The 15,964-nt window shown below is 34.0% G+C and overlaps 1 protein-coding gene across 8 annotated transcripts in view; it reads right to left on the minus strand.

The window, feature by feature from the left end:
• Dcc (DCC netrin 1 receptor) overlaps positions 1-15,964 on the minus strand; it is a 1,202,110-nt gene that overhangs the window by 629,835 nt on the left and 556,311 nt on the right. For all 8 annotated transcript variants that reach the window (XM_004855173.3, XM_021236635.2, XM_021236638.2 and 5 more), the window contains 2 exons: positions 9,104-9,254; positions 7,609-7,745 (listed from right to left, as the gene is read on the minus strand). In XM_004855173.3, coding sequence (XP_004855230.1) covers positions 7,609-7,745; positions 9,104-9,254 — 288 coding nt within the window. The remainder of the gene's footprint in view (positions 1-7,608; positions 7,746-9,103; positions 9,255-15,964) is intronic.

The raw sequence follows: 15,964 nt of genomic DNA on the forward strand, positions 1-15,964 counted from the left end.
TATACTACAGGCTTAGTGAAGCCAGACTTCAAACTTCTTTGTAGTCTTCTCAGAGCCTACAATGTTTGTACCTGAAAGATGTTTAATATTGCTTTATTTTATATTTTTTCAAATAAATAAAAATGTTACCAGTCATTGTAACATCTCTAAACTTACTTTTTAAAAAACCACATTGTTGATAATCTTGTCTCATAAAGGTTTCTCCAGGTCGTTAATGATTATACAATACAGTACGCCCCAAAAGGCTCGTGTATTTGGAGGTGAGCCTTGCCAGAATGGGTGGGTGATTGGGAACGTGACCTGAGAGGATTGTGTTCTTATCCTGGCTCTCTCCCTCTCCCTCTCTATTTCTCTCTCTCCCCCTCAATCAATCTCAATCTCCCAATATCTGTCTGTCTGTCTGTCTGTCTCCCCTCACCCTTTGTGGCTGCATGAGGTGAGCAATTTTTCTCTACCAGGCTGTATCTGCCCTGGAGCCAGCTGACCATGGACTGAAACTTCCAAACTGTGAGTCAAATTAAACCCTTCCTTCTTAAAGTTATGTCAAGTTGTCCCAGTGATGGGAAAGCTGACTGATACAGAAGACAATGTACATGCTAGGCTTCAAATTATATGTAATGTATATTATTCTTTTATATTACTGAGAAAAGCAACAACATTTCTCCTTACTTGTATATATAAAAAAAACCCTACTTGAAAAGTTTGTGAGTTCATGAAGATTCTATATTAAAAAAAAAATCTAAGTGCAAGAAGACCAAGAGTTGAAAGGCAAGAGTCCAATAAAATTCATGATTAAAGTTTTATAAGCACAAGCTTGAATTTCTTATGGGATTTTTATCTAATGAATAATATAAATATGCTGAAGTTCTTAAGGGGTATGAAGATAAATTGGAATAACACTGGCAATGAGGTTCTTTTCTCTTCATCATCTACTTTTTAAGAGACAATTCTATTTCCTACATAAACTCACTCCAACAAGGCAACTTTATATTGGAAAGTCAAATATTATATCAAAGATATTATATCAACATTCATTTTTAGAGCCAAATGAAATACAACAGTACTCTAATCACTTCCTGAATTAAATCAAGCTTTCTATAGTAAGTATAAATAATGCAAGTTCTATGGGAGTTGGTTGAAATGTATATTCAGTTAGCAAAATGATTCCTTACAAACAAAAAAGAAAAAGCAAACACCAGGACCATCAAGATGCAAGCTATAAACATGCCCCTAACTCTTATATCTAGAATATATAAAGAACTTTAAAAATCAGGGCCAGGAATTTTAGCTCAGAGGTTCTGCCGCCTGCCTCGCAAGTGTAAGGACCCAAGTTTGATCCCCGGTACCAAAAAAATAAATAGATAAATATCAAAAAATCAAATAGCCCAATAAATAAATGGGCAAAAGAATTATACAGACATTTCTCAAAAAATGATATACTGATGGCCAATAAGTATATGAAAAAAATACTCATATTTTTAATATTCAAAATATTTAGCTATTAGAGAAATCCAACTCAAAACTACCTGGCGATTCCATCTAACCCCACTCAGAATGGCTACTGTCGATAATACAAACAGCAATAAATGCTGGTGAGAATGCTGGGGAAAAGGAACCCTTCTACATTGCTGGTAGAAATGCAAATTAGTACAGCTTCTATGAAAATCAATATGGAGGTGGCTCAAAGACTAGAAATAGAGCTCCCATGTGATCTAGCTGTACCACTCTTTGGTATATACACAAAGGAATTTAGTTAGAATGTCACAGAAATACCTGTGTTACCTACGTTTATTATAGCACAACATACAATAGCTGAAATATGGAAACATCGTAGGTGTCCATCAACAGAAGAATAAAGAAACTGTGGTAAATAAACACAATAAAATATTATTCATCCTTAAAAATAACAAATTTTTGTCATCTGCAAATAAATTAATAAATCTGAAGATGATGAAAGAAACCAAAATCAGAAAGAGAAATATCCATGTTCTCCCTTATATGTGGAATCTAAAAAAGATGACACGAAATTGAAAGACACTATTATGTAAAAGACATGAGAAAGGGAAAAGAAGAGAGTGGAAGTGGATATAAGGGAAGGTAATGTATATGTCAAAATACATTATACACATTTAAACTAACCAGAAAATATGAAAATGGGAGAGTAGGGTAAAGGTCCTGCAAGGGGTGATTAAAGCATGTTTTGTACATTTACAAATCTGCCAAAATTAAACCCATTAATCTGTATAACCAATAAGCAGTAATAAAAATAGAGAAAAAATAATACTTCTAATTTATACATTCAACATATAACATATATCCAAATTTTTGGAAACAGAGAGGAGGTCCATTTAGAATAAAATTGTCAGTATAGTGGCAATAAAGGCAGAATCCAGAAGGAGAGAGATGATCTATCTATGCATGTACTATAAATATTCTTTATATACTATATACATTATACATTATCTATATATTACACAAGTGTACTCTATTTATACTATATACATATCAATACACAGAGCATAGTTACTATTTATCCTGTATAAGGAGTTCTTGCAAATCAGTAAAATGAAGGGGAATGTTTCAAAAAATGTGTCAAAAGATTGACACTAAAGCAAAATGTAAAATGCAGTGTAAAAAAGACAATTACATTTAGTGTATTATTATAAAAAGAATGTATTTTATAAAATTGTTAGAGAAGAAAATGTTATGGAGAGGAATGTATTTTTTGGGCAAGAGGCAAATTCTGGCATTCCTGGTGTGGATATCAATAATTTCAGGTTACTTTTATTTATGATATAAGATAATAAATGACAAATATATTTAGTAATAATCAGATAAATGTTACTTAAATAAAAATTTAAAATATAATATCAAACAATTAAACTGGGTAACATACACATATAAACAGAAACACAGAGAAAGATATTATCTTAATTTTAAGTGAAAAAACTCATAACAGTGTAGTATATATGTCACTTATATGAAGAAAATATGTGCATGTATATATTTCTGCAAAGTCCAGGCAATTGGTTTATGAATGACCTGTATCTTTTTAATATTTTTTTCTGAGTCTCTTAATTTTTATTCTTCTCCTTCCAAATCTTCCATATGTTTTGATTTTATACTTCTATGTTTATTTTTCTGATTATGGAAATGATACACTACATTGAAAAAATAAGTTTCACTTAAAGAATAAGCAATATATTTGAGTATATTTGAGTATATTTGTTTACTGCTTTTGTTCATAGATTTAGTATGACAATTGTTTTAACTGTATTTTCAAAGAACACATTTACTGTATTTCTTTCTTCATTTTTTTCCCTTACCATCCGTACTTTTTGCTATCTCAAGATTGTTACAGGATGTTCATATATTTTACTTCATTTGTTCACATAACTACTAGTTCAAATGAAATTTCAGAATCTTCCATATATCACACAAATCTGCCTCATTTTATACTTCTTTCAGAAAAAGAAAATGAATGAGAAATGTTGAGATCAGACAGAGAATGGAGCATAGGCCTGCGACTCTGGGGTCAGACTGTCTGGATTTGAAACCTGAATCAACCTTTGTGACAGTTACTTATCTTCCTGGGCAAAAATTTTCTTATTTATTAACAGAGTTGACAATGACAATATTTTGTCCTCAGTCTAATTTTTTTTCATGAGATGGGGCTTTTCTTGTTTAAGATTCCTGTCTCTGCATCTCCTCCCCAATATCCAGGTTTTCTTGGATGACAAAGATGCTGCCTTAGGATTAATGGCACCATGACATACTTAGATTGGAAGCTTGAAGGAGCCCCTTTCATGGGTTCAATATCCAGTGGTTAAAAAAAACACACCAAATACAAAGTCTTTTTTACCTGCTGTTCTTTCTGGGGGAACCACATGACCAAAGACAGGAAGTATCCTCCACTGCCATTGGCTCCTTGCGGTGGACAAGTCACTTGAGTGACTTTCCGGCAAAAGCCTTACTGCCAACAACCAGTGGGGCACATTTCTCTCACAGATATGAATAACATGGCTTTCTGTAGCTTTTTTTTTTTTCACTAAAAGATGATGTTTAAGTCACCTGATGCACTACTCTTTTTCTTATTTCTCAACTGGTGCAGAATTAGAGGAAATAAGGGCACTGTTATTTAATGGGTTCCACTTCCACACCTCCCACAGGAGAATGTGCAGAACAAATGTCTCTCATTCTACTCAGTAAATGCTGCTTTTAATGTATGCAAGTGTATATATGCAAACATAGATACATATACATAAATATACACGCATGTGTATACATTTACATGCCTGTATATAAATGTGTGTGTATATATAGATTATATCATATATTAATTTTTAAACTGTATTACTTCCTATTGTTATAGATTTTATTAAACTGAAAATATTTCTTATGCAATATTAAAATAACTGGTCAAGATTTATCCTGAGTGATATACTAGAGATTTATCACCAGCATTAGGTGGAATACAAAGGCCCCCATACTTATGCAACTATAAAGTTTTGCATGGACATATGTGCTTCAGTGAGGCATGAGGAATTTATGAAACAACATGCCAAGCCACTGAAATTATTCGCCTCAGACAGGTAGAAAAAAACATTGCTGGAAAGTGGTAGAAAATATTATTTTTTCCTTTCCCAACTTTAGTTTTAAATATATAAAACAGAATGTATTTTGTATCAATTTATAAAATGTATGAAGAAAAAATGCCAATATGTATGCACATATATATGCCCATACATGTATATATTAACTAGTTTAGTTTATCCTGAGAAATCAGGATTTATATACATTTGGTTTGGGTACCAATGAACCTTATATTGTAACTTAGATATAAAATTTGATTCCATGTATTTGCAAGTTTACTTATGATCAGTATAAATTCTAGTTTATTCTATAACCTAGATCAGTAATATACATTACAATATCATTTCTATGAAAGCCATTCTGTGTTACTGTATTTTGATATTATAAATGTAAAAGTTCTCTATTTTCTTTATTTCACCAAAATATAAAATATGATTAAATTACACTCTTGCCAATTTAAAGATATATTTTAGTTAGAAAAATATTACCTCTCTATCCAAAGAATTAAAATCTTTTGCCCACTGTTACCTTAGTATTTATGGTTTGGTAACAAAATAGGCAATGCCATTGGCTAACCCATCCTATACATATCAGGCCCACAGATGAAAATGTTTTCTGAATATACTTTAAAGATACAGGATAAACAGAGTAGTATTAGTGTATAGGTTAACAGAAATAATCAGCATATCTTTTCATCTCTACTGAATGATTTTTAAATAGTCTATGGTTTTACTTCAATTCTTTGAAAGGCAAAAGAAGTTATTCCAAAGGAAAAAGTCCAAAGTCTAGTAAACAATTTTTGTTGTTATTATAGGAAAAAGGCAAGTAAAATTCAAATGTTAATGTACCTCAATAAAACAACATAATTCAAATGAAACTGGATAAAAGATATCTGGAATGCATAATGTGTATTTGAACACCAATCATATGTAAAAATTTCAAATTTGCAACAACACATGAATGACCTTACAATTCTGGATAATATGAACATATCACTGCACCTTAAATTTCTTTAAATTATATTCTCTCTGTGCAGGTTTTTCCTCAGTGTGCAGGATTTCAATGGTTCACTTTCAACACAGCACCTATGGGATTTCCATATTAATAAAACAATCTTAACACACACTGAACTTAATGTCAGAGACCCTGTCATCTCAAATTACATCTGCTTTTTCCACTCAAGTGCATATTTTAGAACAATTCCTTTTATTTTCTTCATCTATTTTCCTCATATGTGATATTCTGGAATCTTCTGTTGTTCAACACATCTGTCAAGTAGTAATTTGGGGTCCTTTCTTATTTTATCAGCAGAAAAATTAGACTAATGAATAATACATCTGGATTTTAATCAAAAGGCAAATAAACACTATATTTAATCCCTATGCAACTAAAGTAGCAGGAGGACATTTGTAGATTATTCCACTGATGAATTTATAGCTCAATGTGATGTTGGGAGGTGGAGCCTGGTCTGAGGAGATGAGTCATGGGGAGCGTGGCCTAGAAAGGTATACAATAAAACTCTGTATTGCAAGGAACTTGTTCTGCATGCATTTCACAAGACAAATAACATTTCTAAGAAAATTTAACTTGATAAACAAGCAATGTGTTTCAATAGGAGTAGTATGTGATGAATAATATCACGTGATTGTAACTGAGCCAATAGTTTTTCTCTCTCCCTTCTCCTTCTTTCTAAAGGATTATGGGTGATCAGCTACCAACAGCAAGAGATTATAGAGGAGATCTCATCTGCAGAGGAGGAAGAGAAAAAGAGAGGAATCCTTCACTTCAAAGGAGATGAAGGAGCTGTGTAAAATGTGGAAAACAGGGTAAAGTTTTACAGAAAAGTGCCACCTGAATAAGGCTGTAACAGTGTGGGTGAAAAATCTGTTTAATGACAATGCAATATCACATTTCCACAGAATCCTCAAAAGGAGGCAAAGGCAAGTGTCATTGGATAGGTTCCTTGTTAAAGCTATGAAAATAGAAAAAGATTCTATTGAGCCAATAAACAGCAGTGATTCTGTTATGATAGTTAAAGTCATCCTACACAATCACCTTCCTTTTGTCTCTCTCATACCAACCAAAAAGATTTTCAAAGGTAAGTGAAGGTTAATTTGTCTCTTTTTCATTATATTCTATATATTTTTATGATTTTATTATATCACAGTATTTTATATGAATCATTTTATAAGAATATTTTTGGGTTGTTGAACCAATCATCTGAGTTTCCATTATTTCGTATGAGGAATTCACTTTGATATACAAGTGCTTTGGATTACAAGCATGTTTCCAGAATAAATTATGCTCACACATGAAGGTTTCACTGTTTCTTCTCTGCCATGCCCCCTGCCGTTCTGCTCTCTCTTCGGCCCAGCAGACTATGGACTGAAACCTCTACAAACTGTGAGCAAAAATAAACTTTTCCTCCTTTAAATTGTGTGTGTCTGGTATTGTGTCTCAGCAATTAGAAAGTAACTGGAGACAAGGTGTGAGCAGAAATTCAGTTAATGGGGCCGGGGATTTAGCTCAGTGGTTTCGCTGCCTACTGCGCAAGCTCAAGGACCCAAGTTCGATCCCCGGTACCAAAAAAAGAAAAAAGCAACAGAAATTCAGTTAATGGTGATGCTGAGTGCCATTTAGTAAAAGATAGACTCGTAAAAACATTATGATGTGTCTTCATCCACCATGTTCACTGGATCTGGCACTGTGTAATTTCTGATCTTCCCCAATATCAAAATGACCACAAAAGGTAAAATCTTAAATCGATTCAGGATATCGAACCAACCACAACGGTGCAACTAAAGACACTCGAGAAAAATGACTTCTAAAACTGCTTCATAAAGTGGCAGGGATGGTGGAATAAATTTGTTCAAAATGAGGGGGACATTTTAGGGGTATTAATGGAAATGTGTCTTTTAATGTAATAATTTTTCAGTTTAAACATTTACTCTATTTTTTTATCACACCTCATATTTTGAAGGGAACAATGTAAACTCATTCCAGTCAGTAACTTACCCAAGACTGTGAGCTCTGCAGAGGCACTGATATTCTCATTCTTATAGGTGACAACACAGGTGTAAGTTCCACTGTCATCATCTGTCACATTGGAGATAAGCAAGTTGCTTCCACCCAATAGAGAATACTTTTTAGACCTACAGATAAAGGCATATGTAGACAGTAATTAACATATGCAGGTACCAGGCCAGGCAAAGATTTAGATGAATTTCTACAAAAACTCAAATTATAAAATTGGAAAGATACCCTATATTAGAGGCTTCCTAACATTTCACTTATTGATCAGAAATTAATTCAAGATAAAGTTGACTCATCAGAAGGCTTTGCACAAGAGTTAACGAAATGAAATAGATTTAATTTGAAACTAACTTTAAATGCTAAAAAAAGCCTTACATATAATCTAGTCCCATTCTATCATTTTATATTTGAAAATTTTAAGACTAGAAGACAATGTACTGTACCTGACATCCAATCCAGTGATTTTTGTCCAAAGCCCCAGTTCATACTGAATCAAGAGCATCTGGCTCTACACAGAGAACACACCATGAATTGTTGAGGCTGTAGCCAGGTTTCTTAGATGCTTTAATGATCTCAGACACACTGTGATACCTAAGATGCACCATTATCTAAATTCATATTTAAGGAAAATGAAATTTAAAAATTAATTTATAATCTATGGACCTATCTTGTAGAAAATAAATGTGTTAAAAGGAGCACTGCCAGTGCTCCAAATCAATGAAATTAATTTCTTTAAGTGAGATCCTTTTAATCAAAATGTTTGAGACTAAGTATGCCATTCTATTAAGGGCTCACATCCTAACTCTACATCATTGCTAATATTCCAGTAATTCAAGGCCAACCACATTCTCCTGTCTTACTTTAAATATTTTTTGTAGTTGGGATATCAGAGATATAATTAAAGGTAAAAGAACTACTCAAATTGTATAATGGAATGCTACATATTAAACTTAGGAAATGTTGGATTCATTTTTTGCTTCATATTTGTTAAAGTAAAACTGACACATAAAAGCTGTATATATTCCTGGCTTATAATGTGATGTTATATATAAAATATGAAATATGTATATGCATATATGGCATGAAATGATTACATCAAGTTAATTAATCTATATATCACCTCACATGTTTAGCATTTGTACTTGTGTGTGGTGAGTACATTTAAGATCGATCCTCTCTATACCTGCTTCTTAGAATGAGATCATCTAAATCTCCTTGCTGAAGGCTCTGGAGAGGACTGAGTGGCCACCCTGGCTTCCTCACTTTCTTCTCACGGTTGATCCTATGGATTTGGACTCTTGTCTCCATGCCCTCATCTCATTGGTAGCATTGTCTTTCAAAAACTGTACCATGCTTTCAAGTGTGGAAAAATATCCAATTATGATGAGAAACCCAGCATTTCTAGGAGCTCTTATCAAATTAGAGAAAGATAAACAGCAGTAACATATACTTCACGAAAGTGCTAAATGTACGATACCTGAGTTGGACAACTTCCTCTCCTCGTAACCAGGTAAAACTTGGCGGAGGATAGCCAGAGACACAACACTCCAGGACAGCATCTTTCCCCTCAACGGCTACAACATTGGATGGTCTCTGCAGAAAATATAGCTGTCTGTGCAGTCCTGGATCTACAGAAAGAAAACACAAAAATCACATTTTTTTAAAAAAAGATTGCAAAGATAAATGAGGCATCTCTTTTAAAAATCTGTTATTTTAAAAATTTTTATTTTGTGAGAAGATTGAAGGTGATAGAGAAGAAAGCAAAGAGTGGAGATGCCAGTGGCACTTAAAAATAATGAACTACCACGATTCCTGAACCCCCAGATTCTAGGATTACAGTACTGGAATATGCTTAAACTGGTAAGATATCATACGATAAGGCGAAGAACATAAGCTGAAGGCCACAGGTCACTCCTTTAGGCTATAGGCCTATTTATTCCTCATTATTGGAGAATCAAACAATTATTCTCAGTAACTTTTCTAAATGTCAGTGGAGAATTTTGATGTTCAGTTTATCTATCACTAACATCTATTCTAATTGCTTCTGCTTATTCATTATTTTTGAAGCTTGATATATATGGTAAAATATTAGAATTGCATTAAATAGTATACATGTACTGAGGATTAAAACATAAAAATTTGAGAAAATACCTTTAAAAATAAAGTTACACTTGTATAACGGAAGTTTTCTTGCTTGTTTTGTAACAAGTCTGGCTTTGGCTTGGTCTCTTTCATTTTCAAAGAATGAGTTTGCCCTGAAAGCTGAGACCCTGGGTGAATAAAGTGCTCTGTATCCTTCTTCTTCATCTCATATATTTAGTTGTTCTATATAGACGCAGGATTATTCATGTTTATACAACCTAAGAACTCATGTTACTCAAACTTAGCTCTCAATTGATCCAAAGTCAGTAAGGTAATACTAGACCAAATAAGCAAACTATTTAGAGTCATAAGCACAGGGTTCAAAACAAGAAAGTTTTCTCAGAGTAAAAAGCTTCCCATCTCTAGATTATAAACCCTATGCATAATCCTAGGGACACACTAGTCTTATGGTTAGGTGGACTTGGAGGAAATTGCCCCACCAGGCAACACCCTCTGACCTGACTAGTCAACCAAATTTTGATTACTGAAAGTTTATTTAAGATAAAATGTCATGTTTCCAATCCCCAGTAAAATACACATCCTTCTAGGAAGGTTTAACTAAAGCGAGTGTGTGTGTGTGTGTGTGTGTGTGTGTGTGTGTGTGAGATATAGATCATTAAACCAAGGGCCTTTGCACTTAGCTACATCTCCAAATTTATATGTATATACGTTTTTGTTGTTGTTGTTGTTTGAGACAGGGTCTCACTAAGTTGCTAAATTGCCCAGAATGGGCTCAAACTTGCTATGCTCCTGTTTCAACATCTCAGAGTGCTAGAATTACTCTTGGGTGACTGTTTTCAACTTAATGCATTAAGTGGAATAAGTCTGGAATCTATCATGTTGAAAATTCAAAAAAAAATTTTGATGAAAAGAAAACTAGGCAATGAACTCTTAAAAATTTTTAGTATTAGTATGGACAGAGAATTGCTGAGTGAGATTAGATTCCTCTGTGTAATATGTAGCATAGGTGGCTGGCAATCAGAAAGGAAATGAGGAGGTAGGGCAACTGGAACACATTTAACATTGTCATTAATATTCCCTGGCCTAACTTGTCTCCAGTTAGGTTGATCACAGAAAATAAAAGAACAGCAATTCTCAAGTTAGTAGTTGGAATTGGAATTGTCATCTAAAGTACCGTGTGTGACAAAGAAATTCACACTTTCTCAGTCTTCCCATATCTACTTGTGGGTGTTCCAGCAGCAAAAATGAATACTTTTCACAATGAAAATATTGAAGGCATTTTCAAAATGTGTTAATCCTTATTAAACCAATATTTTTGTTAAAAGCTTCAAACTTTTGAACATTAGTGGTGATATTTCATTTTCTCTGTTGAAAATGACTTTTCAAATTAAACAAATATGATTCAAAAGATTATAGTGCTTAAAAACATTTTTTCTGAAATGGATAAGTTCCCAACATATGCATTTCCAAATAGTGGTCTTAATGAGAATGAAGGTCAACTCATCCAAAAGCTTAGCTTCCACCACCTGCTCCTCAACAGAAACATTTCTACTGAACATACTACATAGGGCTATTCTGTAATATCACCCTAGGAAAACATCAATTAAGATCTACCTACTTTGATCTCCTAGGTAAAATAAAATTATCTGGTAATTTTATGTACAGGTAAACTATTTACCAATGGAACAACCAATATTTCACCTCAAACTATTTTATCAGAAAACAAAATTATGTAACAAACTGGTTGATTTTTAGAATATCTATTTTTTTTCATTTACCAAAAACTTAAATAGAATGTGTAGAGTTTCTATATATATTATATAAGGTCCCCATCCCCTGCCACTCAGTTTTCCCCAGTTATAAACATATTAGCATCATATAGTACATTTGTTACAGTTAATGAATCATTATGACACAATACTGTTAACTAAAGTCCATAGTTGACATTAAGGATAACTCTACTTTGCACACGTTTTGAAAAATACACATCATATATCTAATATTATTATATACAGTAATTTTGCCACACTAAAATTCCCTGAGCTTCCCTTATTCACTCTTCTCAACCCCCAATTCAAACCTTAATCAATAACTAATCATTTTTGAGCAAATAAATGCCTCTTTCTTGAGGACCTGCACTCTTATTTCCTCGAGTGTGTACCTTTCAATTTCTGCCTAACAAACCTGTCCTTTACCTCATGCTGACTAGTTCTCGAAAGTCTTTTTCTGAAGCTGCAAAGTTAGTCTATGAGAAAGGTGAGTTAGGTTTCTTATCTCAGCTTTGGGACCTCCTCAGATCCAGTCAGGTGACATTTTCTCTTGGTCAGCCAGCCAGGAGAAAAAGAGGCATTGGGACCACAGCTTTGGACAGAGAATCTAGAAAGAATCTCTAGAAGAAGTCTCCAGAACCCCAGTACTGAGCATTACTTTGAGACACAACTGGTTTACAATGAACCAAGGACTGTTAACCAAAATGAGGGGAAATTTGAGAGAGGGTGAGCTGGTCCCAGCTCCCGGAAGGAAGCTCCCCGCCTCCATCCCAGGCTCCTAGGGAAGAGAGGGTGAGCCGGTCCCAGCACCCAGAAGGAAGCTCCCCTGCTGCCATCCTAAGCTCCTAGGAAAGAGAAGGTGAGCCCCATGGGTGCCAGAAGCACCCCCCACCACCCCGTGGAAATGAGAAGACACAAAAACAAGCCTCAAAAACAGACTTCTGGATCACCTACAGCAACCCCAAAGGGAAACGAGATGGAAAAATCTGATACTCAACCACCTGGACTCTCTGAACTGGCAACAAAAGAGGATCTGGGAAAAATGAAATCAGAAAGAATTTCTCAGATAACAGCAAAGATTTTGCTCATGGTGCAAGACATGATTAATAAATCTAGAGAGGACACAGATAAAAAAATAGAGGATCTGAGGAACATGATGGAATCCCAACATAGGAAACAAATGGAATCCATAAAACAGATACAAACAGATTTCCAAGAGATTAAAAACTCCATGGAAAGTCTGCACAGCAGAATGAGCCAATGTGAGGATAGAATTTCACATATAGAAGATAAGATTGCAATTAGTGAGGAGGAAAAGAAAAATTGCTTTAAAATTGTAAGGGAACACGAGAAATCAATCCAGCAGCTGCTAGAAGATGCAAAGAAGAATAACATAAGACTGATTGGAGTCAATGAAGAAAGAGGAGAGAGTGCAGATGACATAAAAATAACTGTTCACACAAGTAATGGCAGAAAACTTCCCAAGGAGGGGAAAAGAACTTGACATACAGATAGGTGAGGCATATAGGACTCCAGCTAGCCTTAATCAAAAAAAATCTACACATAGGCATATAATAGTTAGGATTCCAGAAATCCAACAGAAGAACAAAATTCTACAAGCAGTGAGAGAAAAGAAACAAATCACATACAAAGGAAAGCCCATCAGAGCCACAGCAGACTTCTCAATGCAAACCCTCAAGGCAAGAAGAGCTTGGAGTAAGGGATTTCAAGCCCTAAAGGAAAACAGCCTCCAACCCAGATTGATGTACCCTGCAAAACTATCTTTCAAAATGGATGGAGAAATAAGATACTTTCATGATAAAGAGCACCTCAGGAACTTCATGAATACCAAACCGGCACTCCAAAAAATTTTAGACAATACCCTAGGAAAAGACAATGAGGATCACAACCCCAGGAAACCCAGAAGAATGAATCCATTGGGCGTGATGAATTAAACGCAAAGGGGGAGAATCCAACAAAAAGAAAAAGTCATGACAAGGCTTTTAAAACTTTGAAATTCATCTCCCTAATGAGTGTATAATTCAATCTTATTATTGTACTGATTAGTATTTTTCTGATTCTAGAGTTGCACACCATTCCTTGTGCTATACTGGCTATTTATCATCTTCTTATGTCTACATTTTAATTGGGTTGTCTATTAATGAGCTCTAAGAATTCTTTATATATTCTGGCCATAGGTTATATGCATTGGAAGTATGGTCTGTTTAAGGAGTACTTTTCATTGCAATGATGTCAGTTAAAGTTCTAAATTTTAATGGCATCTCATTTATCAATTTTTTTCTTTTATACATCATGTTTATTGTATCCTAGCTAGCTCTTGCCTACCCTGAATTCATAAACGTTTTCCCTTATAATTTCTTCTTCAAGTTTTATACTTTTAGGTTTATAGATCCCTTCAAGTTATTTTCATTAATGGAAATAAAGGGTTGACTTAATTTTTTTATATATGGATACCAGGCATTCTAGTGCTGTTTGTTAAAGACACTATCTCTTCCTCGGCTCTTGAATTGAGTTTATGTTCTATAAAATGTTAATGTTAAATAATCTTTCAAAACTCAGTGGACCATATATGTATGGCTCTATTTCTAGATTCTCTGTTTTATTCAAATGATCTATATGTCTTTCCTTACAACAACACTGCCTTGATTACTGTAGCTTTAGAAGAAGTCTTAAAATTGGGTGCTAAACGTCTTCCAACACTGTTTTTGTTTTTGTTTTTGCCTTTCCTGGGTCCTTTGTACTCCTACATAACTTTTAAATTTCGATATCCAATTCTTCATTTATAGCAAGTATACACAGACCTGAATTTTTATATATACCTTGTGTTTTCTAATCCTGCTAAATTCAAGTACAAGTTCTAGGGGCTCCTAGAGATTTCTTAGTATTTTCTCTGTAGATGATCATTTCATCTACATATAAAGATTTTGCTTCTGCCATGTCAATCCTATCCTAGTTGTGTCATTTTATTGCCAGACTGTTTTGGTGGGGCCTAGGTTTCAAAGTTTAATGGACCGATAAAGAGTAAGCATATCTGCCCTTGTTCCCCACCTTAAAGAGAAAGCGTTGTATCTTCTCCATTCATACAAGGTGTTCTTGCTGGAAGTATGGAGTACATGTCCTTAATCTGTTGAGAAGGTTCTGTTCTACTTCTAGTCTCCTGATAGCTTTTACCATGAACAGCTGTAGAATTTAGTCCAATACTTTTTCTCCAATTAGTGACAGGATCATATGGCTTTTTCCTTTCCTCTGTTAAAATGATGACTTTTGGGGGTGGATCTTCCAATGCTGAACCAACACTGCCATCCCTATAACAAAACCACTTTCTACATCCTACCAGATCTGACTTCTAATTGTTTTGTTAAACAAATTTCTATCTATGTTCATGTATTTTTCTTCTATTATCTTTATCCAATTTTAGGATTAGCACAATGTTGATTTCCTAAAATGAGGGGAGAAGTGTTCCTTTTTTCTTCTTTAATTGTTTGGTATAATTTATCAGTTAAAATGTTTATGAGCCTGCTGTTGTCATATAGGTAGGCTTCAAGCTAGGAATATTCTTTCTTTAATAGGTGCTATTCAAATTTTATATTTCCTCCAGAGTTAGTTTCATTCATTTGTCTTCCAAGGTACTTCTCAGAAGTTGTCAAATTTATTTCAAAAAAGATTTTTGTAATATGCTTTCTATATCCTTTTAAATTCTGTAAAATCTGTGGTAATGTCTCCTAGATCTTAATATTGTAATTTTAAAAATGTATAACTGATATTGTGTAACAGGAAGAAAAGGTCTAAAAGAACGGGAATTTTGAGGGGTAGGGGAGGGGAAAAAAGGGAAAGGAAAAAATATGAGAAGAGGAAAAAAATGGAAACAAGGTCTTTGCAAATAGGGAAGGGTGGAGAGGGTGAAAGGGAAGGGGAAAGAAATAAGAACCAAGAGACTCATGTAATGGTACAAGATCCCAATGATGAATGTAACTGTATTTTATAGCTAAAATGTACCAATAAAGTTAATGGGGGGAAAAATTAATCATTCTTGTGCTTTTCTCAGAATGTCTTATTATTGGAATGACATTATGTCATTTTTTTCTACAGGATATTTTTCATTTAGGAATATGCATTTAATGTCTCTCCATCTCCTTTGTGGCTTAAGAGGTTGTTCATCTTTACTGATACACAATACTTTCCATTGTTTATATATACCACAATTTATTTCTTCATCTGTTGAATAAGAATGTGTTGTTTCCAGATTGATGACCATGAACAAATCCGCTAAAAACATCCACATGTAGACTTTTAATTAGACTTTTAAACTCTATTAAGTAAATAGATAGCTTGAGCTACAACTAAATTTTATTGTAAAGCTAAAGTTAGCTTTGTAAGAAACTACCCAATTATCTTCCAAAGTGGCTATACAATTTATCATTCCCACTGGCATTTGATTCCCACCA

This window comes from Heterocephalus glaber, unplaced genomic scaffold (genome assembly GCF_053883595.1).
Source record: "Heterocephalus glaber isolate CG9 unplaced genomic scaffold, H.glaber_assembly_v1.0 deba00000331, whole genome shotgun sequence".
Taxonomy (NCBI): Eukaryota; Metazoa; Chordata; class Mammalia; order Rodentia; family Bathyergidae; genus Heterocephalus; species Heterocephalus glaber.